The 16,366-nt window shown below is 56.6% G+C and overlaps 1 protein-coding gene across 1 annotated transcript; it reads left to right on the plus strand.

Annotated features, from left to right (window-relative positions):
- The first annotated feature begins 12,851 nt into the window (after positions 1 to 12,851).
- On the plus strand, positions 12,852 to 16,034 carry LOC134562188 (serine/threonine-protein kinase pim-1-like). The gene is made up of 7 exons (XM_063419610.1): positions 12,852 to 12,881; positions 13,384 to 13,584; positions 13,711 to 14,115; positions 14,245 to 14,295; positions 14,500 to 14,866; positions 15,512 to 15,691; positions 15,928 to 16,034. Exons 1-7 carry the CDS (start codon positions 12,852 to 12,854, stop codon positions 16,032 to 16,034), a joined length of 1,341 nt encoding a protein of 446 aa, XP_063275680.1.
- Positions 16,035 to 16,366: the final 332 nt, after the last annotated feature.

Consider the following 16,366-nt stretch of genomic DNA (forward strand, 5'->3'; position numbering starts at 1 on the left):
TTTTCCCCTCTTTGTTGTTGTTGTTGTTGTTGTTGTGGTTGTTGTTGTTTTTGTGTTGCTACACAGGAAAGGCTATCCAGGGTTGGTCCGCCTCTATGCTGCCTGGAATTGCACCTGCTGGGAGCTGAGAGACTTTCTCTCTATCCAAGCCTTGTCCCTGCCAGTGCTCCCAGAGCCCAGCCCTGCCCTGGGGGCTCAGCTCTGCCCTGCACACCCCTCCCAGCACAGGGCACTGCCCAGGGGCATCTCCCTGGCACCAGGGCCTTAAGGGCTGCTCAGACAAACAGAGATGCTGCAAGCCAAGGTGCTGCTGCTACTGTCTGTAGCTAGAGCAAGGTGAGGAGGCACTTTCTGAGGGAGATCTGAGGCAGATCTGCTGATCCCCAGGGTGACAGTGCAGGAGTGTAAGTGGCACAGACAACCCTGACAGCCCCTTTCCCTTTCCTTTATGAGAAAGCTGAGAGCAGTCCTGGCCATGCAGCACCATCTCCACAGCAGCAGGAATCTGCCCTGATGGGGGTGGCTCCTTCCACCTCCAACTTCTCCCCACAGTCCATGGGAGCTCCCAGGCAGGCTGAGATGCCCCTGGCAGGTGGCAGATGCCCTGGCCTGGCCAAGAGCCCTCAGGGCTGCAGCACCTGCTCTGCACCACAGCCCTGGGCAGCCCTGGCTGCAGCCCCAGCTCCTGCTCTGTCCCTCTGACGGTGCCCAGGCCAGCCCCGCTCTGGAGCACATCCTCCCCCAAAGCAGCAAGGGCAGCAGAGCCATCCTTACAGTCACCTCAGTGCTGTCCTGGGTCAGCTTGAGGAGATCCCTGCAGCCACAGACTTACTGTGTCACAAGTGGTGAACATTTCCCCATGAATGACCTCATAATTGTCCTTCCAGTTTCTTTAAGCCTCTGTCTGCTTCACTGCTCTGAGGTGCCTGCAGACAGCACCCTTCAGGCCTGCTGGGCTGGGAGAGGAGCTGCTCCTCAGGAGAAATGGCTTTTTGAAGGTCTTCTTGATTGCCAGGAGCTGCCTCTGTGCCAGGAGCCCAGCCCAGCTCAGCAGCACAGACACAGCTTAAGGACTTCAATTAGTCTCTTGAGGTTTGGTGTTGTTTACATGAGACTCAGTCCCTGAGAGAGTGTTCAAGAAACTTCTCAAGAATTCAAAATTATATTGAAAAACTGAAGTTTCTTCAAGTTTTAGTGGGTCCCACTAAGAGACATGTCTGAGAAAGTGTCCCGAGGTTCCAGTCAGAGCAGAACACTGCAGGCAGTGATGACAGGTGGGGACAAACAAGGCAAAGGTGTCTCTGATGCTGAGCAAACCTGGATGTGTTTCAGGAATGCACAGGGACAAAGCCTGAGCACCAGCCCCTGGCAAGGCAGATCCTGTCCCTCCCTCCTTGCTCAGGGCTCTTCCCAGGCCACTGGGATGTGGGGATGTGCAATGCCAAGGGCAGCACCATGGGACGGCCCCTGCCAGGCTGCTGAGCAGGGACAAGGAGGCAATGAGACCCCAGACCTGCAAGGGTCACTTGTCTCCTCTGATGCCTCAGGCCCAGGGCCAGCAGCCATGGCCCAAGTGCTGCAGGAGTTGGCTGTGTCAGGGCCTTTCAGCTGCTGCCCATCCTGTGCCCTGTGCAGCCCAGGCTGTCCTACGGTGTCCATGCCCTGCGCCTCTGTCCCTGCAGGCTGTCCTCATCCCCCAGCTGCCCCACCTGGCTGGTCCCTTCCTCTGCTGACAGCTCTGCGTCCTGCCTGCCTCTGCCTGGGCACACAGAGCCTTGGGCTGCTCCAGACTCCTTCTGGGGGATGTGTTGCACCACAGCCCTGCCCTGGCAGGGAAATTCCTTTCTCCTCATGTCTATTCTGTGCCTCCCCTGCTGCCCTTTGCAGTAATAATTTCTTTCTCTGGCTGTTTTCTACTAGGTTAATAGGATACATCAGCTCTGAATCCAGCCTTCAGTCGCTTCCAGGGCTCTCATCCCCTGTCCTCATTCTCCACTCCACTGAGCACAGAGCTCCTTTGTCCCTATACAGTGGTCAAGAGGTTGAGGCCAAGAGCCTGGACAAGAAGGACAGTTCTGTTCCATAGGAAGGAAAGCACAGAGCTCCAGTGCTCCAGGGGCAGAGGAGAAGCAGCTCTCACCATTCCAAGGTCAGCCGGACCCCTCAGGCAGCCCCAGGAGCCCAAGCCAGCCAGAACTGTTCCCTGTTCCCTTGGTTCCATGGGGCCCTGCAGTGTCACAAAGGCCCCGTGGTTCTTTGGGTCCCCTCAGTGCCACAGTGGCCCCTTTGGTCCCATGGAACACCACAGGATCACTGTGGCCCCCTTGGTTCCATGGAACACCACAGGATCACTGTGGCCCCTTGGTCCCATGGAACACCACAGGACTCTGTGACCCCCTTGGTTCCATGGAACACCACAGGATCACTGTGGCCCCTTGGTCCCATGGAACACCACAGGATCACTGTGGCCCCCTTGGTCACACAAGCCCTGCAGTGTCCCCATGGCCCTGGGTTCCACCAGCCCACGCAGGGTCACAGTGGTCTCCAGAGGAAGGAAAGCACCGAGTCCCAGTGTTTCAGAGACAGATGAGACACAGCCACCAGAGGCCAAGGCCAGCCACATCCATCTGTCCAGGCAGGTTTGTCTGGGAACAGCCCTTGGATATTGGGGATTTGGAATGTGGAATCCCACTTTCAGCCATTTGTGCCTGGACGAGCTGGATGAGTCTTTTCCATGAAAAGGAAAGCATGGAGCTCCAGTGTTTGGAAGGCAGGTGAGAGCTGGCCCTCAAGAGGCCAGACCAGCCAGACCTGACAGTACTGGTGGCTTTTGTCTGAGAGCAATCCCTGGAGCGATGGAATTTGGGAGGTGGAATCCCAGTTTTGGCCATGGGTGCCCTGTCAAGAAGGATGGGTTTTTTTCCATATGAAAGAAAAGCACGAAGTCCAAGAGGTTTGGAAGATGAGAGGTGGCCACAGTAAGTGAGGGCAGCCACACCTGTCTTTCATGGCAACTTCTGTCTTGGAACAATCCTTGGATATATGGAATTTGGGAGATGGATTCTCAGTATTGGCCATGGGAACTTGGACATGGAAGATGTTTAATTCCATAGGAGGAAAAGCACAAAGCCCCAGTGTTTTGAAGGCAGATGAGAGGTGGCCCCTGGGAGGCCAAGCCAGGCAGATCTGTCTTTTCCAGAAGGTTTGATCTGATAACAATCCTTGGATATACTGAAATTTGGAAGTGGAATCTTCTGGATTTTGATCATGGACACCTGGAATGACGGTTCTTTTCCATGGCAAGGAAAGGGTGGAGCCCCAATGTTTTGAAGGCAGATCACAGGTGGCTCCAAGGAGGCCAAGGCCAGCAAGACTTGTCTGTCCTTGCAGCTCTTCCCTGGGAGCAATCCTTGGATAGAATTTGGGGGCTAAAATCCCGATTTTGACCATGGGCTCATGGACAAGAACGACAGTCCTTTTCCATAGGAAGAAAAGCACAGAGCCCCAGTGTTTTGGTGGTAGATCACCAGAGGAGATCTGGTGGCCAGACATGGCCCCCAGGAGGCCAAGCTAGACAGACTTTTCCCTCCTGGAAGCTTTTGGCTGGAAGAATTCTTTGGATAAACAGAATTTTCGAGGCCAAATCCCATTTTTGGCCATGGGTCCCTGGAAGAGAAGAACAGTTCTTTTTCACAGGAAGGAAGTCATGGATCCCCAGAGGTCCAGGGGCAGATGAGAAGCGACCCTCGACATTCCATGGTCAGCTGGAGCTGTCAGGCAGTCCACCCGCTAAGCACAAATGATCCTGGGAGACTCCATCCCTGATCCACCCCCAGGACAGGTTTGAAGATAAAGCCTTGCGGGAGCCCACCAGGTGCAGAGAATTTTTCCTCTCCCAAGCAGCAGAGGAGCAGAGAAGCAAGCTGGCAAGCCCCAGTAACAGTGTTGAAGGAGAAAAAAAACAAGAGGAAAAAAGCAAAAGACCAAAACCACAGGGCAACAGGACCTCAAAGCAGATGCGCTGTGCCACGTGGCCACTGAGTCAATGGCCCCAACCAGAAGGAAGAGCAGCCCCCGTCCCCCAACCCCTGCAGGACCCCGGGCTGCCCCTCCACCCATTGCAGCACTCCTAGAGGCAGGGAGGGGAGGCAGTGACCATTCCTGGTACAAAACAAAAAACAACCCAAAATGGTGATGGGTTATGAACCGTCCCCAGGACAGTTCCATGAGGCTGCCCTGTGTCACAAGGGGCACTGGGTTATACAAGAGCTGGCAGTGCCCCAGTGGCACCTGTGTCCCAGGAGACCCCACTCTGCCCAAGTAGAGCCTTGCATCCATGGGATTCCACGTTGTCACAGTGGTCTGCTGAGCTCCATGGGGCTGTGCTGTGTCACAGCGGGCACTGAGTTCCACGTGCCCTGGCACTCTCCAAGTGGCTCCTGGCTTCCATCAGGCCCCGCTGTGTTTGCAGCTGGCACTTGGCTCCCCAAGATGTCATTGTGTCACTGTGGTCTCCTGGGTGCCCTGAGACCCCGCTGTGTTGATGCCTTACAGAACCTAGAAATAAAGTAACACCCTTTGGAGATAATATTATAGAGGAGGTAACAGAAAGGCTGATCTTTATTGGAGGCCTCCAAGGGGCAGATACAGATAATGTCCACAAAATGCCCAACCCCTCCATGAAGTCAATACAGTTTTATAAGTTTAGCAGATTAGCATATTTGACAGAAGTCACCAATTAGGAGCACAGGTGGTGAGGCACGACCAAGTTCCTTGGCAAGAGTCACTCTACCCCTGACTGGACACTTTAGGCACACCAAGGAAGGAAAGCATCAACACAACCAAACCAAATCCAGCAATCAAACCACAAACAAACCGAGAACTGTCCCTCTGTGTGTGTGTGACGAGGACAGTGAGGGCAAGAATAAAAGGAACATGGCCTTTAGCTGAACAGAGCTCAAACTAACAGGACTTAGCTTCTACCTTAACCTTAACTTACACCTTACACAATTTAACAAAAGAACAGCACTGAACAGTATTTATTCTAAATTATAACCTATGATGTAAACATTTACACAGAAATAGTACCCAGCTTGTAAATTATATTAAACCTGGAATATGGTAAGGCACTTTACAAAGCACTGACTCAGAAAACGCTAAACCCTACAACTTCAAGTTATCCATATTTTGAGAAGAGGAAGTCAGGAGAAGAGAGAGAGAGACATCCACAGCCAAGACCTTGGATCCAGCCCATCTCAGCTGCTGTAGGCTCCGGGGCCGTGGGAGGTGTCAGTGTCACAGCCGTGTCACAGCCTCACCTGCTCTGGTTCCTCACACAGGTGGGGTTTTGGGGGTGCCAGGGGCTTGGCAGCCACTTTGGGGCTGGCCCAGAGGCTGCAGTGGCTGGGGCTGGGGCAGTGACTGTCCCACCTATGCAGAACTTGTCCTGGCCCCCCAAACACACCCTGGAGATATCTGGGGCCTTTCATCATTTCTCTGCTCTCCAGCACCGAGGCAATGGACTCTGGCTGCAGCTCTGAGCTCGTGCCCAAAGCAACCACCCCTGGCAATGGGGCTCCATGGAGCTGCTCTCAGGAACCCCCTGCCAAGAATTGGGGAGTGCCCCCAAACCACCTCAGAAACCTGGGATGCACCAAAATGCCTTCAGGAATGTGGAATACCCAAAAACTCCCTCAGGAATGGGTTCCCTCTCCCTTCATCATTCCCAGCCTTCGGCTTTCTCATTCCAGATTTCACCACACCCTCCCAATCCCCACCCAAAGCCATCCCACCTCTCCTGGACATCAGGACCCCCTTCCCAAGACATATTTCCCCCATCCCACCCCTCCCAAACCCCATCCCACCCATCCCACTCCACCCAATGCCCATCTCACCCCTCCTGATTTGCAGCACACTTCACCAAAGTCCTTCCAACCCCGTTCCACCCTGAGGGGCTGTTGAAATCAAGAAATTTTGGGGTGGGATTGAATAGTTTTCAGTGGCATTGAGTGGTTTTGAGGTAACAGATCAAACCTTCTCATCTCTTTGAGTGCCAAGAAATGGAGAAAATGACAACAAATACCCCCAAATCCCTAAATCCCTTCAAGTATCTCCCTGAATCCCAGATCCCCTCAAAAGACTAGCAAAAAGTGAGCCTTTAGATGCCTTTGATGAATTTGTTCATTTTTATCCCAATTTTGTCTGTTTTAAAGGGATGAAGAGGAATCAAAAGAATATTAGGGACCACCAAACAAAAGGACCACCAGCCCAGTGTCTCCCCAGTGCAGATCACAGGGAATGTGGGTCATCAGGGCTCTGCCCAACGTGGGTCCCCTGATGCAGGATAGAGTTGGAGCAGCACACAAAGCTCTCCCCACAGTCGGGTCACTCACAGGACTTCCCTTACCAGTGCCTCTGTCGGTGCCTGGTCAAGGGAGAGCTGTGGGTGAAGCTCCTCCTGCACTGGGGACACTCACAGGGCCTCTCTCCGGTGTGGATGCGCTGGTGGGTGACGAGGTGGGAGTTGTTCTTGAAGCCCTTCCTGCAGACAGGACAGCAGAAGTGCTTCTCCTCTGTGTGAATCCACTGGTTCTTGAGGAGATGTGAGCTGGTCTGAAACCTCTTCCCACATTCAGGACACTCATAGGGCCTCTCCCTGGTGTGGATCATCTGGTACTGGATCAGGGTGTTGCTCCAGCTGAAGCTCTTCCCACACTCCAAGCATTTGTGGGGCTTCTCCCCATCATGAAGCTGCTCATGGACCACCAGCTCAGAGCCCTGGCTGAAGCTCTGTCCACCTTCCTAGCACTGGGTGGGTCTTTCCTCCTCTGAGTACTCTGAGATGGGTTTGGAGCCCCTTCTCCTGCGGGATCTCTGTGACTTTTCTTCCCCGTTGCATTCCTGCACCATGGAGCCGCTCAAAACAGCCTCTTCCATGAGGTTCTGCCGTGGGGATTTGTCCTCCCTGGTCTCTGTCCTCAGCTCTTTGTCTAGGGGAGGAAGCACAAGGAGTGGATGGGATTTGACTCCGTGCCAGAGGGAAGGCCAAGGAGATCCCCCCAGTGCATCCCCGGCAGGACGGCGTCGGCAGCGGGGTTGTCCTGCAGCCGGGGCCAGGCTGGGCTGGGAGATGGAGCAGGAGAGAGGGGCAAAGGGGCACTGACTTCCTCCTCACCTGCCTGGCTGTCCCTGGCCATCTTCCTCTTCCTTGCAGCTGCCTTCTCCATCTGGTCAAGGTTTGGGAATGGGAAATGCTGCTTTGGGGAAAAATACAGTGTATGAGCACATTGGGTTGGGGGGTTCCTCCTGCCCAAGTCCATCTCTAGAAGTCACTGGGCTTCTGGTGCCCATATAAACCTCCAAAACACAAAGATTCATTTCTCCAAAATAACCAAGTGACCAAGGTTCAGCAAAAACACCCAACCATGAGTTTCTTCTCTCTCATCTCTCCACTTTGGGGTCCTGGAGGCCCCCCTGTCTGTGTTGCCCAGGGTCAAGTTTGTATTGGTGTTGGCCCTCTCTGGGCTGCTGTGGCTCCTGAGAATCCACGAGGTTCCCCTTCTCCGGGCTCACCACTTGGGGATCACAGGTGTCCCTGGGCTCAGCACTATCCAGGGTCCCTCTTTCAGAGTCCTGGGGTATCCATGGGTCCCCCTTGTCCTTGCTCCCAACCTGTCCAGGCTTCTGGAACAGCCCCAGCTCTCGCACTGCCCGTTTCTGCTCCCCCCATTCCCGGGTTTGCCTCCCAGCGCTGCTGGTACCGGGCGATCCCCACGTGTCTCTGGGCTGACAGTGCAGCCCCTGAGCCGGGCAGAGCAAGCCCCACCACAGGGGGACCCTGCATGCCCCGCTCCCTGGGCAGCCGCGCCCAGCCCCGGGCACAGAGCTCCGCCAGCCCCCGCCGCCCCCTCCCCAGAGCCCCGGGGACCCCCGCAGCCGGGGCCGGGTCTGAGCGAGGCGGCCCCCGAGCCCGGCTGCGTGGCCAGGGGGGCACGGGGAGCCCGGGGCCTCTGTGCCAACGCTTCCCCCGCTCTCCCTCAGCCGTTGCCCGGCCCAGCCCGGCCCCCCGAGCCCCAACAGGCCCCGCACGGCCACGGCCGGGCCGCTCCGCTCCCCTGCGAGCCCGGCCACACGGACCCACCTGCGCCGGGGCCCACGGGCCACCGAGAGCTCCCCGGGCCGCCCGGGCCTGGGCCCCGAGCACAGAGCTCTGCCCGGGGGGCTCCCGGCCCAAGGCGGCGGCTCCGGGCCCGGGCGGCCGCTCCCGGCTCCCACAGCCCGCCCGGGGCCGCCCCGCCCGTGCCGGGGCTGCGCCAGCGCTCCCCGCACCCAAGGGGGTTCAAACTGCCGGGGGCATCTCACAAAAAAACATTGCCCGTATCCCCTCCCAAAACAATAAAATCCCAACCAGCCATCAACCCCCACAAAAAATAATCCACAAACAAACCCACAAACTAACCCCTTCCACCCTGCCCTGCGGCGCCTTCGCAGGGACCCCGACCCCGCGGGAATGCCCCCGGGCCGGGACAAAAAGCTGCTCCCCTGGAGGCGCTTTGAACACCCACCCGCGGCCCGGCCCTGGCACACGGCTCCCGGCAGCTGCCCCGCTGTCCCAGCCGGGCCTTTGCAGCAGGGAGGCTCTGCGGGACCCCCGGGCTGTGCCCCCTCCCAGGCCCTGCCCGCCCCGGGGTTGACCTTCAGCCCGGGCTCTCTCGCTGTCCCGGCTCCTGCAGAGTCCCCGCTCGCAGCTCCTTTGGCCCCTGGGCTCTCCTCTGGGGGTTGGGGAACAGCCGGCAATGGACCCTTGCCCTGAAAAGGAATCATTTTGGTGCTCCCTAGAGAGGCCAAAACTGAAACTTTGTTCCTTTTGCCTGGGTGCAGAGACCATCAGGGCATTTTCTGCACAGAGTTCCAGCCCCCAGCATTAGTTGAAGGAGCTGCCTACCAATGTGACGCTGCCAGGAGCCTGTCCTTGCTGTCACCTGCTGTGGCTGGGCATGAACAGAGCTCCTGCACTTGCATTTCCAGCTGCTGTGCAACCAAAGCGGAGGGATCTGGAGCTGCCTGAATGCAAAAACTGCAATATGAGCCACTCTCAAGGGGGAAATCTCCCCCTGCTGTGCCAGCCCATGGCAATGCTGCCATTCTCTGCTGTTGCTGGGGCGCTCTTGGGTCTGGCTGAGCAGGAAAGGTGACCCTGAGCCAGGAGATTTCTTTGGCTGCAGCAAAGCCTTGGAATGCAAAGACCTTCCTGATGCTGTGCCCTGAGCCAGGATGGAATGAGCCACCAGAGCTGACCCTAAATTTCTTACCGAATTCACAGAGTGACTGGGTAGGATGAGACCTTCAAGAGCATCAAATCCAACCCATGCCCCAACACCTCAGCTTAACCTGGGTTAGTGCCCTGAGTGCCTCATCCAATCTTTTTTTAAACACATCCAGGGATGGTGACTCCACCACCTCCACAGGCAGACTATTCCAGTACTTTATCACTCTCTCTGTGAAAAACTTCTTCCTAATATCCATCCTGTATTTCCCTTGGGGCAGCTGAAGACTGTGTCCTTTTGTTGTGTCAGCTGCTGTCTGGAGAAAGAGACCAAACCCCACCTGACTACAGCTACCCTTCAGGGAATTGTAGAGAGCGATTAGGTCACCTCTGAGTCTCCTTTTCTCCAGGCGAAACAACCACAGCTCCCTCAGCCGTTCTTAACAGGGTTTTTGTTCCAAGCCCCTCACCAGCCTTGTTGCCCTCTCCTGGACGTGCTCAAGCGTCTCAATGTCCTTCCTAAATTGGGGGCCCAGAACTGGACACGGCACTCGAGGTGCGGCCTCACCAGTGCCGAGTACAGGAGAAGAAACACTGCCCTGCTCCTGCTGGCCACGCCATTCCTGATCCAGGCCAGGAGCCATTGGCCTTCTTGCCCACCTGCCCACACTGCTGCCTCATGTCCAGCCTGCTGTCCAGCAGTGCCCCAGGTCCCCTTCCCTGGCTGCTGTCCAGCCACTCTGTCCCCAGCCTGGAGTGCTGCAGGAAGTTTTTGTGGCCAAAATGCAGGACTCAGCACTTGCACTTATTAAACTTCATCCTATTGGACTCTGCCCATCCATCCAGTCATTCCAGGTCTCTCTGCAGAGCCCTCCTACCCTCCAATAGATGGACACACGGTCCAAGCTTAGTGTCAGCTGCAAATTTACTAATGAAAGACTCAATCCCCTCATCCATGTCGTCAATAAAAATATTGAACAGAACTGGCCCCAGCACAGACCCCAGGGGAACACCACTGGTGCCACCAGCTGGATGCAGAACCTTCACCACCACTCTCTGGGCCCAGCCATGCAGGCAGTTCTTAACCCAGCACAGAGTGCTCCTGTCCAAGCTGTGGGCTGCCAGCTTTTCCAGGAGGGTGCTGTGGGAGACAGTGTCCAAGGCCTTGCTGAAATCCAGGTACACAACATCCACTGCCTTTCCCGCACCCACCCGGCGGGTCACCTGGTCATAAACGGAGACCAGGTTGGTCAAACACGACCTTCTGTTCTTAAACCCGTGCTGGCCGGGTCTGATAGCCTGGCCATCCTGTAGGTGCTGTGTGATGACACTCAGTATAAACTGCTGCAGTGCCCTACTGGGTACTGAGTTCAGGCTGACTTGAGTTGTTGGATAAGGATTTAACAATTCAAACTGTAAAGCAGGTATGTTTTATTTCCATCTGGGACACAAGGGGGATTTTCCACCATACCTGCGTACCTGGTTGAGACAGGTTTAAGGTTTAAATACACTCAGATCCCACAAAACAACCCCTCCCTCCCCGCCCATTCTCTGCCCACTCTCCGCCTCCTTGCACTTCCTATTATAATTAGTCTTCTCTGGTGCCACATCTCCTGGTGGTTGCAGGCTGGGGTCTTCTGATGAAGTAAGAGGTCTTCCTCAGTTGTTCACTGTTTGACCTCTTCCTCTGGGCAGGTGCAGTGAAGGTTTGGCTAACTCCCAGGTCACTTTGTCCTGGCCAAAACCACGAGCCTGGTTCTTTCTGATTTCTTAAGCCACAGGTTCTGCTTTATGGGGTTTTCACTATACCTAAAGTCTTGCTTTACTGAGTTTTCACAATATACACAATATACATCTTATCTCTATGGCCTTTAGCTAGCAACTAAATCCTCATGTGTTCTGCTACAAGTTGTTTTTCTGCTTTTACAGGATTGCTAAATAAGCTGTATATTTCTGCTTCCCCTCCATCTGCTTAAGCACATTAAATGCTTCTAAATATCTGAATTTTAGATATGTTTCCCATATCAAACTGGCCTATAATTACCAGGATCCTCCTTTCTACCCTTCTGGTGTAGGGGTCACACAACACATTGGCCAACCTCCAGTCCTCTGGAACCTCACCAGTGAGCCAGGACTGTTGGGAAATGATGGAGAGTGGCTTCACAAGCTCATCTGCCAGCTCCCTCAACACCCTGGGCTGGATCCCATCTGGGCCCATGGATTTTGAACATCCAAGTGGCTCAGCAGTTCTCTGACTGCCTCCTCCTGGATAACAGGGGCACCTTTCTGCTCCCTGACACCATCTACCAGCCCAGGAGGGCAGCTGTCCTGAGGACAAGCCGTCTTCGCCTCATCTGCAGTTCCTAAGTTCCCTCCCACATCCAGTAGAGAACAAAGGTTGGTCCTACCCTTCCTTTTGCCACTAATTTATTTGTAAAAACATATTTTATTATCCTTTACAAAAGTTGTCAAAATGACTTCAAACTGAGCTTTGGCCTCCCTAATATTTTTTTTCCTACATGTTCCCTTAAATACTTCCTGAGAGACCTGACCCTCCTTCCAAAAATGATACATCCTCTTTTTATTCCTAAGTTCCTCTGAAATCTCCTTGCCCATCCAGGCTGGACGTTTGCCTTGTCAGCTCATCTTTCAGCACACAGGGACAGTCTGTTCCTGTGCCCTCAAGATCTCTGCATTGAAGCACACCCACCTTTCCTGGACTCCTCTGTTTTTAAGGGCTCCTTCCCAAGGAACTCTCTCTGAATAAGTCTCCTAAAACGGCCAAAGTCTGCCCTCCAGAAGTCCAATGTAAAAATCTTTTTGATGTCCCTCCTGATTTCACCACATATTGAGAACTCTGTAATTTCATGATCCCTGTGCCCCAAGCAGCCTCCAAGCACCACATCTCCCACCAGCCCTTCTCTATTTGCAAACAACAGGTCGAACATAGTCCCTCCCCTGCTGGCCTCACTCACCTGCTGTCACAAAAAGTTCTCCTCCATCCACTCCAAAACCTTCCTGCACTGCCTCTTTGCTGCTGTATTGAGTTCCCAGCAGATGTCTGGTAGGTTAAAGTCACCTACAAGAACAAGGGCTGGTGATCCTGAAACATTCTCCAGCTTCTTAGAGAAGAAGTTGTCCACCTCTTCTTCCTGCTTGGGTGGACGATAACAGACTCCCAGTAGGTACCCCTGGGAGCCCGTCCTGTTTGCTTCGGGTAGAACAGGAACAATGAAAACCTTCCCAATGGCACAACTCCCCAGCCCACATGGGGAAAGGAAAGAAAAAGTTGTCAAGCTCTCAAAACCTTTCTCCTGCTTTGCTGCAAGACTCCTGCTTCACACATGTTGTGGAAAGTCAAGAGAAGCTGCATGGGTGGGCTATCTTGTGACAGATGGTGCAACTCGTTCTCCAGGAAAGGTTCTTGGAAAGAGCAGACAGGACTGTGGAGAAGATTCTGGGAAAGCTGAAACAGCTTTTCGGAAATGAAATGAAAGTGGAAAGAAACAACCCAAGATATTTTCCTCTGTTTATTTCTCTGTCCCACTTTCCATCTTAAACTACTTCTCCATCTCATTAATTCTAAATGGGTCTCACCTCTGACATCCAAGACTTGGTAAGATTTAGACACTGTAAAATACCATGAGCACATCCAGTTTGCCTTCCCGTTTTTCTTGGAAAGCAATGCCGGAGACACAAGTGCAGTGCTTGGGTCAGGTTCAAATTCTGCATTCAGGGAATGTGCTGTGACAGTGTCTGACCCTCAGCAGGGACAATGCACAGCAACAGCCAAGGGGATTCCTCTGTCACTGTGCAGGAGTCAAGACTGGGCCCTGACTGAAAACGGCGAAGTTCCCGTGTTTGGACAGGCTCAGGGGCTGCCCCGGGGAGTGCAGGGCTCGGTGCGAGGCAGAGGGGGCAACAGAAAAAACTGACAAGGGGACAAACGGCCCTGGAGCTTCAGTTGCAGCAGCAGCAGCGGCAGCAGCGGCAGCAGCGGCAGCAGCGGCAGCAGCAGAGAAGAAAAAAGCGGCTTTGTTGACCAACCCGTGCTTCCCCTCTCCCTCTCCCACAGTCCCGCAGCCTCTCCCTTTCCCAGTGTCCCCCTCCCAACCCAGTCTCCCTTTCCCCTGCTGGGCCGGGCCATGCCTCGGGCCCACCCCCGGCCCCGGGCGGGGCTGCCCCGTCCCTGCCCCCGGGCGTCCCGCCGCGGTCTCGCCTTCGCCCGGCTCTGGCAGTGCTGGCGATGGCGCTGCTGGGCGGGCATCAGTGCCTGGGGCTGGGGCAGCATTGCTGGCCTTTGGCTGCGCCTGTGCCGAGCCCAGCCCAGGTCCCGGCCCCAGCCCCGGCCCCGGCCCCAGCCCCGGCCCCGGCCCCGGCCCCAGCCCCGGCCCCAGCCCCAGCCCCAGCCCCAGCCCCAGCCCCAGCCCCAGCCCCAGCCCGAGCCCCGGCCCCGGCCCCGGCCCCGGCCCCGGCCCCGGCCCCGGCCCCGGCCCCGGCCCCGGCCCCAGCTCGTCCCTGGGCCCGCAGAGGACACAGGCGGCGCGGCTGCTCCCGCCGCCTCCACTGCGGCTTCCCCAGCCCAAGCTCCTCCGCTTGGCAGCGCAGCCGCTGGCCCTGAGCCGCTGCTGTCCCGTTGCCAGGAGCAAATGCCTGGGGATGCCCAGCCCGGGCCGCTCGAGGGGCGCTCGGGGGCCGTTCCTGGCCCCGGGCCGAGCGCTGACAGCCGCGTCTCGCCGGCAGGGAAGGCGCAGCAGGCCCTCCAGGAGCAGTACCGCCTGGGTTCGCTGCTGGGCCACGGCGGCTTCGGCAGCATCTGGGCGGCCACACGGCTCTCAGACCGTGCCCCGGTGAGCGGCAGGGCCGGTGGTGGGTGCACGAGGAAGGGGCGCAGGAGGAGGAGGAGGGTGAAGGAGAAGGAGGCTGGGGCTGGGCAGGGCAGGCAGTGAGCTCAGCCTGCTGCTCCCCTTGGCTTGCAGGTGGCCATCAAAAGGGTGCCACGGAACCGTGTCCGGCATTGGGGTGAGCTGGTGAGTGAGCGGGGCCAGCAGGAGAAGCTGGGCCGTGCCGGGCGGGGATGAGCTGAGGCCTGGCAGGGTGGAAGCCGCCAGGACGCCTGGAGGGAGAGCGGGCGTGGGGCCAGCAAAGGGTGCAGAGCATCCCGGGCTGGCTGAGGGGTCCCTGACCCCTGGCACGGCCTCAGCTTCACTGACAACATTGTGCTCCTCCCACAGCCCAACGGCACCAGCGCACCACTGGAGATCGTGCTGCTGCACAAGGTCTCCACTGGCTTCCCTGGTGTCGTCCAGCTGCTGGAGTGGCTGGAGCTCCCCAAAGACATCATTATCATCATGGAGCGCCCGGAGCGTTCTCAGGACCTCCAGCACTTCATTCGGGCACGGCGGTTCCTGTGCGAGGAGGTGGCGCGGGAGCTGTTCCGCCAGGTGCTGGAGGCCGTGCGGCACTGCACCAGCTGCGGGGTCCTGCACCGCGACCTCAAGCCAGAGAACATCCTGCTTGACCTGGCCACCGGGCAGGCCAAATTGATCGATTTTGGCTGTGGCACCTACCTACAAGACACAGCCTATACTCACTTTGCAGGTGAGCCATCGCAGGGGTGTGCTCCCCATTGCAGACATCTCCTGGCCCAACATCTCACAGCCCAGCCTGGGTGTGGCTCTGGGGATTCTCCCTTTCCCTGCCACTCATGGCACTGAGTCTTCAGCCCAGTTCCTTTTGAACACAAGTGGGTGGGGGGACCAGCTTCCAGCCCTGCTGGCAGCCTTTGCCAGCCACTCTGCCTGGGACTGGGACTGGGGCTGGGGCAGCCAGCCAAACAGAAGCACCCGTGGGTGGGGGTGGCTGAGAGGGGAGCCAGAACATGTGCACCAGCCAGTTTGGTGTGCAGGTGAGAAAGGGCTTGGACTGCTGTGATTGCCTGGTTTGCTTTGGGTTCATAATGGTTTTTGGGGCAATGCAGGCAGGGACGAGTAAGGCATGGTTTTTGCCCAGCACTGAGTGGGTTTTGCTTGTCATGGTTGGGCCTTGCCAGGGCTTCCACTGCCACCTTCCAACACCAGTGGCTTCTTTTCCAACCCTAAGTTTGTACACAAGTCCCAGGTGCTGGCCAGAGGGCAGCAGGTCACACCACGTGCCACTGGGGCAGCCCCTGCACGCCCAGGGATGCTGGGGCCAGGCTCTGGGAGCAGCAGCATCCCCCTGATGAACTCCATCTGTATTCCATAGGAACACCGTCATACAGCCCCCCGGAATGGAACCAGTTTGGCTGGTACTATGGACAGCCAGCTACCGTCTGGTCCCTGGGCATCCTGCTGCACCAGATGGTGTGTGGGGAGCACCCTTTCAGGAGGGGCCACAAGATCAGCTGGGACCATCAGCTCTCGCTGCCACCACGGCTCTCTCAAGGTGAATCCTCATCTCTGGGCACGGGGGAAATGCCAGTGCTGGGAGACAACAGTGGGCTGTGGCAGCTGCTGAGGAGGTGGCACGTGTCCTGCTGTCCTGCTTTCCTCCAAAACAGGGAATTCCTGGGAAAGTTTAGGCCCAGCTCTGAGCAAATGCAGCATGGCCTGAGAATGGGAACAGTGGGACAGACAGGAGCCTTCTCCAACTGACCAGCGGTTTCTGGTTTCTCTCGCCAGAGTGCCAAGATGTCATCCGGCGGTGTTTATCCATGCTGGATGTGGACCGGCCTTCAGTAGAAGACCTGTTGTGTCATCCCTGGATACAGGATAGTCATCTGCCATAGAAGAAGGGAGAGAGCCACAGAAACAGCGATGCAGGGCCCTGGTAAGTTCCAGCTCCACACATGCCTTGGCAATCAGAAGCAAAGAACCCAGACTTTTTTGTCCTGCCAGTGTCACTGCACAGGGGTCATCAGATGGGAAGACACAGCCCCTGTGCTGGAGCTGAGCTGCTCTGCCCAGCACTGCTGGCTGCCATCCCAGCTGCTTTGGCTTGTCCTGGGTCACTGCCAGCTGGGGCCCTGGGCAGAACACTGACAGCCTGGTCTCACTCCCAGGGAAAGAGAAGCAGCCCCTGGAGAAGCTGTGCCAGGTGGGGCTGCTGCTGCTGGAGACA

Source organism: Prinia subflava, chromosome 26, assembly GCF_021018805.1.
Source record: "Prinia subflava isolate CZ2003 ecotype Zambia chromosome 26, Cam_Psub_1.2, whole genome shotgun sequence".
Taxonomy (NCBI): domain Eukaryota; kingdom Metazoa; phylum Chordata; class Aves; order Passeriformes; family Cisticolidae; genus Prinia; species Prinia subflava.

Excerpts from the sequence above, each read along its gene's own strand:
- LOC134562188 (XM_063419610.1), top strand. The coding sequence starts at position 12,852 with ATGGGTCTCACCTCTGACATCCAAGACTTG. Across the intron at positions 13,585-13,710 it reads TTTGGCTGCGCCTGTGCCGA|CCCCGGCCCCGGCCCCGGCC; the intron begins GCCCAGCCCAGG and ends CCCCAGCCCGAG. Across the intron at positions 15,692-15,927 it reads GCCACCACGGCTCTCTCAAG|AGTGCCAAGATGTCATCCGG; the intron begins GTGAATCCTCAT and ends TTCTCTCGCCAG.